Source organism: Amblyomma maculatum, chromosome 1 (genome assembly GCF_055883805.1).
Source record: "Amblyomma maculatum isolate TAMU_Amacu chromosome 1, ASM5588380v1, whole genome shotgun sequence".
NCBI classification, from domain to species: Eukaryota; Metazoa; Arthropoda; class Arachnida; order Ixodida; family Ixodidae; genus Amblyomma; species Amblyomma maculatum.
Window position 1 is genome coordinate 272,811,844 of NC_139344.1, and position 7,993 is coordinate 272,819,836.

Genomic DNA, 7,993 nt, shown 5'->3' on the forward strand with positions numbered 1-7,993 from the left:
TCCAGTCAGTGCGCGGCCATGTAAGCTGCTAGCTACCGCCTGTCAGAGCTAAGCTCGTCATTTTTCGCTCACAACGCCAAAGCCGACGGACGGCAGCCGACGCTGGCCGCCGGCTGCCGACGCCGGATTTAACACTACCTCGTTAAAACACGCCACCGCGACCGTTGTTCTCAAACATAAAACCATGTAACATCACGGGAAGTGGCAGCTGGTAAAGCAGCAGTTTCGTATATCGGATAAAATGGTCGATTGCAACAATGATCCACCTAATGACGGCGGAAAAGCAGAGAAGAAACCCATAAAAGTCGATTCCAAACGTTCGAATGGCCGAGCTGGACACGTTAGAGGGTGCAGAGGAGATGGAGGGTGCGGTGGTGGGCTCTTGCGGCGCTGAAATCGCGCTGAAATCATGTGCAAGTTTTTTCAGCTGTATGTGGTTGGCTTGTGGTTGGAATAAATATTAACCAGCTACTTACTACCTACCACGGCTGCCAGGAGGCTTGTTCTCTGTTAGGTTGCATGTTTGAGCGTTTATTGGTCGGCAAGTTGGGTCGTCAGAAGACCACGCAACGTGGCCGAGAGCGCTGGCTGTAGGTTGGATCAACAACCTCTTAAAGTGGCAAAAAAAAAAAAAAAACTCTAAAGCTGTAACGAATACGTTGAACTGCAATGACACACACGCACGCACGCACGCACGCACAATCAAATATTTGGAACTGACTAGCCTAGCAACTCACCTCATGCAGGTAAGTGATGGACAATAAGTCCCAGGTCGCCGAAACCGATAGGGACTTGCACGAAAGCGTCGCGCGTCTATCAAACGCAGCCACAAGGGGCAGCAATGCGCACCTGCCCCAATCCTCGACGTCATCTGTAGAATTTCATAAGGATGTGAGACGCCCGACACGTCAATAAGACTCTCGAATGGAGCCTCCACCGAATCTCCACGTGGTTACCGCAATGCTGTACATGATTTATTAAAATACCTCTACGAATTGCGGACCTTGTGTTGCGTGTAAACCACTCCTCTGTATCTCACTTCCGAAGACCCGCTATTCGCTTTAGAATTTCTGGAAGTGTCGTATAGACAGTCGGCAAATTTTCAGTGCATAGTGTTCTCAAGGAACTTATTTTCTCTCTTTGTTTGTAAATATGCCAAGCAGCGCACTCATTCCCACAACTTCACTGCAAGCGTACGAAACTGTAACACTCACTTTTGTTTTGTGAGTTTAGCATTTCGAAAATTTCGGGTACCAAATTCTAGCCGACGCGTACGTTCACATGTCTCATAGCCTACTCAGCTCAATCGAATGCACGAGGAAATTGAATTCTGTCGTCAATTTTGGACTTTCGGGGATTGGTTGCGTCCGCGTTGCACAGTGTGCACGCAGGCCATGCCAGTCGATCTCACTACTCATTCTTCTGTCAAGTGTGGCGTCAACGCCTTCCTTTCTCGAGCTCTTCGTTGGAGTAGCGAGAGGGAGCCCACAGTACGCTGTCTGCACAGATGGAGCAGGGGTGAAGCAGCGGCAATATTCTTTATTTTGTACCTCTGAAACTGCACAGTAGCGCTTCTCGGATCAGCTCGCGGACCTGCGAAGCATCTCTCTCTGCGTAGAAAAAGGGGGCATCTTAAATTAACGGGGGGCTCAGGAGGCGTTGGCGTGGACGCGCATGTGCCGGTTCAGGTTGCCCGACTGCGAGAAGCGGAGCAGGCAGAGCCGGCACTGGTACGGCTTCTCGCCCGAGTGGGTTCGCAGGTGCTTGGTCAGCGTCGAGCTGTCCGAGAAGGCCTTCTTGCAGAGGCAGCAGCGGTACGGTCGCTCGCCTGAGTGCGTCCGCATGTGCGTCGTCACCGAAGAGCTCTGAGAGAAGCGGCGCTCGCACACGGGGCACCGGAATGGCTTTTCTCCGGAATGCGTACGCAAGTGCGCCGTCAGATTGGCTGCTTGCGAGAAGCACTTGCTGCACTGCAGGCAGCGGTAGGGCCGCTCGCCCGAGTGGGTGCGCAGGTGCGTCTTGAGCGTGCTGGGCCGTGCGTACGCCTTGCCGCAGATGCCGCACAGGTTGACGCGTCCATCGGCGGCGCTTCCTCGCGCGCCTTGGCCTCCGGCGACCTGGGACCCAGGGGCCACTTGGTGGGGGGGCGGCGGCGGTGGAGGTGGCGGCGGCGGCGCTGCCATGTCCGCCGGATAGCCAGGGCTCGCATACAGCTCCTCTTGCGGATGGTGGTGGTAGGGAGGCGGCCCCCACTGTGCGTAGCTGGGTTCCCAGCCAGCCACGCCCATGGTCATGTTCATGGACAGGTTCACGCTCATCGAGGTGGGGAACACGTGCGGCGGTGGCGGCGGGGCCTCGGCCGGCCCGGCCCCGTAGGGCCCGGTGCCCGCCGCCGGTGAGCTGGGGTGTACCACCGCGTGCTTGAGGGACAGCAGCACGTCCGCGATGGTGTCCCCCCTGTGAGAGAGAAGAATTGTCAGCGCAGCCATCGCGAGCGATTACACGCCTTGATATGATGGAAACTTGCCGTGCCACCAGCTTTGGTGCACCCTGGAAGTTTGCTATTTCATCAAGGGTTTGAGCCACCAGCAAGATGCCGACCATTTCCTATAATGCATATCATGTCATGTGTCATTGTTCAGCTGTCTCAACCTCCATGCAGTGAGCAACCAACAGAGGCCGACATAAGCAATTCTGATTTTTTTTTTCTTTTCCACCAGCTACAAAAAATAAAGGGGTGCACATAAGTCTGCTTCCGTGCAGAAATGCGAAAGCATTGCGAGTTCCGTGCCTAGTTCCGTTATGAATTTTACTTTTCGTTGCTCAGTTGCTTAGTTGCTGTTTTTATTGGTCAAATTATGACAAGGTCAAAATTCTGGGGTTCAGCAGGTAGAGGGAGCAAATTTTCGAAGTGGCCCACCTAAACTTACAAGTCACCATTGAGGTGGCCTTTCTTGAATTAGGTTAGAGACCGATTTCGGTGAAATTCGCATGAAGTCAAATTTCGGGAATTAGGGAGGCCAAAATTCGTGGGTGGCCCACCTAAGTTTGAACGTCACCACTGAATTGGCCTTACTCGAATTATGTTAGACATCATTTTTGTTCCGATTTTGACGAGTATGAAATTTAGGGGTGGCCCATCCAAATTAGAGGTCACCATCGAGTTGGCGGGGCTCTGATTTAGTTGGATAACAGATTTGGTGCTGTTATTAATTACTCAAGTAATCGTTTATTGACAGTTTGTGCGGACACGCATTGATGAAAGGTCTGTCCACGCCACTCATGCGCCAAAAAATGCTTTCGCATTAAAAGTGCACTCACCGCGTTCTGGGGACGGCGCCAGGATATTCGTAGTGGTTGGCGCGGAGAAAGAACTGAAATGGGCAGGAAGGAGTGAAATTTCGGGAAGGCATGAGGTTTTCGAGCCATTGCTCCTTCAAAAAAATAAAATAAAATAACGTAATAGCAACGAAATAAAATTCAATGACCACAGTCACATATTCGCTTCCCACTGTGAAGTTCCAGAGCAAAGCAAGGATTTGAGCTAACGAAGCCACGCTATAAAGAAATTGATGTAAGACCAGCAGGAAGACGCAAGGTTGTAATAAAAGATAATTCAACACATTAAGAGGGAAACATGGTCTGAAACTTAGCCTTCAACGGGCGGCTTTATTATTGAGCGCCAAAACCGAGTACATTTTGGTCGCTTAGTTGCATGCACAATTTGTCGCGTAGAAACATAGCCACATAATCGTCCACAGAAGCAACAAGAATCCAGAACAGAAACGGCGTTCGCGCAGAGCTATTAAGGCTGCCAACGCCCCTGGAAGCCATGGTTCACACGCACTCACAACTTCCATAAGCAACGAGACGGCAGGCAACCTCTCATCACAAGTAACCCGTATTTTCTTCCTGCATTTGCAGCATGTATATGGCGCGCTTCTTCCTATAATAGGCCCAGGAACGTTTCTTCCTGCTTCAGTCCAATGTCAGTGGATGGATGCTTTCTGTCTCAAGGTTCGCACATGGTACGCATGCAGCTGATAACTTGCGCGAACCCTCCTTTCCAGAAGTTGGTCGCAACACTAAGAAAGGTAAGTGTGTGGGTGCGGCGCGTTCCTATACTCTTTCGAAAAGCATCTCATCGAGTTTATCGAATTTTTATTCGACTCGCCTCCACAGCTGCACGACGCACAGTTCCTCACTTTTGTATTAATAAATGCGACGGTGCTGTTGCGGACATACCTCTAAGCGTTTATCGTGGCACATTCGTTCGCCAGCATCTCGAGGAAATATTCTTGCACCGCGATTGGTTGGTAACCCAGAAACCAGAGATACACAGGAAAACGAAGAAAAAAAAAAAAGCAGAGGAAGCTAAATATTTTATAATATTAAAAATGATCTACTCTTCGTATTTCAAAGGGCGTGCTCGTTATGACGTCAAGGTCAGCGCCTAAAAGACCAGGCATGCGATCCGGCAGCGGCTGTATTGTGTGACGCCTGGTTCAGAACTCTCGATCCGACATCAACGTGCTAGCAAGTGTCCTGCGACAGTGCTCTTGACCAGGGGTCCTCAAATTGTTTGTCTTCAGGAACCCCAACAACCCAAAAGCCATCTCACGTGCAAGCAAGACTAAACAACCACCAGCCTTACTAGGCGACTTCCATAATATTAAACTGGCTTCCTAGAGCATACTTATGGTGACTTCAAAACTGCGCACAGAGATTATCGTTTTCCACACTACTGCAGCGGCACATTAATGTAGAGCACGCGAGCCTTTATGAATGGAATGTGCGCTTCAGTGTTGATAGTTATTTTTCGTTTCTCCATTCCACGTGCTGAACACTTGACGTTCGCCGTCCTGGTTCTGGCAGCTCGCTTTCCTGCTAAACTTCTTTAAGGGCTCCCGGTATGCAGAGCTATGCCTGAAGTGAGCAAGACGGATGTAAATAACGTTACTGGCAACGTTGCATGTAAAGTGGTGGCGAAGGCTGCAGCCCAAAAGAGGCTTAACGCGACTGCAGCATAGCCACGAACTGGAAGGCAAAACATTCAAATAAAGAAACTATAAGACTACAAGTTAGAATGCTACGCACGAATAGAAAAAGAAAAAAAAAGTATTTTAATACCTTGTTTTCTGGAAGAGGCAAGTTAATTTATTAAAACACGGTTGTAATTTTAAACTTTACAGACATTTCATTCCACCTCCTATTTATGACAGTCTGTATCATTGGCGGTGAGAGTTTGCAGGCCTCGTCGCCTCGTTGTGGGGCTTGCGAAGCAGGTAGCGATGCAGTGTCCACCGTATCGCTGCCTTCTCGCTGTCTGCTCCGGTGGTCCCGGGAAGTGTACGAACTTAGCTCGCTTGTGTCAAAATGTGCCGGTTGCGAAGGTTTCGTCTTGCACGCAAGTTGCTTCTCAGTCATTGCCATTTGGTAAGATGTTTTCGTCTTTAATAATTAAAAACTGAAGAAAGCAGCAAAAAATGACACTGATGATTACGATACTCTGTAATGCAAAATTTGAGTGCAGTTGTTTAAGTGATAGAAAACCTGGCGTCTTCGTCGTGAGCGGTGTGAGAGAGAAAGTAATGTACACCTTTACTGGGAAAAGAAAACGATAGATCGAACTGATTTCACAATTAAGGAATTTTTAAATGATCGATAGGTTAATTAATGTATCGGTTTGAAGTTTCCTCCGTACCACCTGTAGCTCTCCGGATAGTGCGCTGTGCGGGGGCAGGTATATGTTATTCCGAGTCTGTAACGTGGGGTGTAATCGGGATATGACATGAGAGGCTCCTATGAATACTTTAATTAACTCCCGATACTCAGTCCCCACCGGCTACGGAGCAACTGACCCCGGCGGCGGCCAGATGCATGTAACGCAGCGGTAGGTCGTAATAATGGACAGGCTCCATTGGAAACGAACCCTGACAACCCTGACAAACGAACCCAGGCTGTTGGTTAGAACCCCAGCTAGTGAGGATAATCCAGCCGTGCTCTTTGAGGAACTAGTGCATGAAATGGGATATCATAGGGCTTAGAGAGGTTACGAGGCCAAATAAGGCATATACTGTACTGAATGGCGGCCATTTATTTATTTATTTATTTATTTATTTATTTATTTATTTATTTATTTATTTATTTATTTATTTATTTCGCAAAGGTCTTCTGTGAGACATTGCATGAGGGAATGAGCGTTATATGGGCGAACAAGTATAACGAAAATCACCATGAAATGTGGGGTCGATGGTCGATGATTGTGGCGACTTCGGTGGGCAGGCCATTCCAGACTTGTGCTATGCGCAGGAAGTAACTGCTGAAAAGTAGTAGTATGCGCCAGTGGGATGTACACTGCATTAATGTGGCTGGAGTGGGCCATTCGGTCGACTTCTTTTATTGTGTATATATGTATTGTGTTATCGAAGTTCACTGGGGAGACGAGAAATAGAAGTAGGGTTCCTTGTCAAAAAGCATCTAGCTGGAAACATAGATGAATTCCATGGTATTAATGAGGAGGTGGCAGGTATCGTAATCGTGCTGAGCGTAACTGGCCACCCTGTATACCCAACACCTGGAGACATCAGCGGTGCTTGAAAAAGTGTAGACCAATCAGTTTATAATCCGTTACCTCCAAGGTATTTACTAAGGCAATCGCCAATAGAATCAAGGCAACATTTGACTTCAATCAACAAAATTAAGGATCAAGCAGGTTTTTGGAAAGGGTACTCTACCATCAAGCATATCTATACTATCAACCAGGTAATAAAAAAACGCTCGGAATATAACAAGCCGCTATACAGTGATAGCATTCATCGATTACGAAAAATCATTTGACTCAGTCGAAACCATGGCAGCATTGCAGACATTGAGGAATCGGGGTATAATTGAGCCGTATGTGAAAGTACTGGAAGATAGCTATAGGTGTTGCACCCTGCCAGGGTGGCGCAGTGGTTAGGGCGCTCGACTAATGTTCCCAAGGCTGAGGGATCGAATCCCGCCCTCAGCGGCCGCTTTTCGCTGGAAGCGAAAAGCGTCTATGTGAAGGAGTCCTCCACTACGGTGTGCCTCATAGCCTGAGTCGCTTTGGGACGTTAAACCCCACAAACCAACCAAGCTATAGTTGCTGCACACAAAGTTCTGCGTAAAGAAAGTAACAAAATTCCCATAATGAAAGGGGTTAGGCAAGGATACACGATCTCTCCAGTACTGTTCACAGCTTGATTAGAAGAATTATTCAAAGACTTGGAATGGGAGCAGTTACAGATAAGACTGTCCTCTTTTTTGTTCAGGAGTCTCAACAGCTGCATAACTTTTAAATATCTGCACTCTTACTGTGTATACTTTCCCGGCCGCCTTAGAACACTATGCCTGTTGTTTGTACTCTTTTTTTTTTCACCCCTGTCAGAGCCTGAGAAAGGCTCACAGTATTGTGAAATAAAATAAATAAATAAAATAAAAATAAATAAGAGATACCTCCGTAATCTGCGATTCGCTGATGACATTGCCTTGCTAAGTAACTCGGGGGATGAAATGCAAAGAATGATTGATGACCTAGACAGAAACAGCAGAAAGGTATACGCCTAAAAATTATTATTCGGGAGACTAATGTAATGTTCAACAGCCTCAGGAAGGAACAGCAGTTTACAAAAGAAGCGAAGCACTAGAAGTGGTAGGCGAATATGTCTACTTAGGACGGGTATAGTAACCGTAGATCCGGACCATGAAAGGGAAATAACAGGGAGAATAAGGTTGGGATGGAGCGAATTTGGCAAGTACTCGCAGATTATGGCGAGCAGCAGCTTACCGGTATCGCTGAAGAGGAAAGTAGACAGCTGTTGCGTCTTACCTATATTCGCCTATGGGGCTGAAACGGGGAGGCTAACGAATAGGGTTCTACTTAAGTTGAGGACAACGCAGAGAGCTATCGAACGGAAAATGGTGGGTTTGACGTTAAGAGATAGGAAGCGTGCAGAGTGGGACAAAGAAA

At 47.9% G+C, this 7,993-nt stretch overlaps 1 protein-coding gene across 1 annotated transcript; it reads right to left on the minus strand.

Moving 5' to 3' along the window:
- Positions 1–1,649: 1,649 nt before the first annotated feature.
- Positions 1,650–2,604, minus strand: LOC146206543 (uncharacterized). Its single transcript, XM_084609592.1, has 2 exons — positions 2,528–2,604; positions 1,650–2,457 (listed from the first exon to the last, which is right to left on the minus strand). Exons 1-2 carry the CDS (start codon positions 2,602–2,604, stop codon positions 1,650–1,652), a joined length of 885 nt encoding a protein of 294 aa, XP_084465718.1.
- Positions 2,605–7,993: the final 5,389 nt, after the last annotated feature.

Excerpts from the sequence above, each read along its gene's own strand:
- LOC146206543 (XM_084609592.1), bottom strand. The coding sequence starts at position 2,604 with ATGGTCGGCATCTTGCTGGTGGCTCAAACCCTTGATGAAATAGCAAAC. Across the intron at positions 2,458-2,527 it reads GCACCAAAGCTGGTGGCACG|GGGGGACACCATCGCGGACG; the intron begins GCAAGTTTCCAT and ends TCTCTCTCACAG.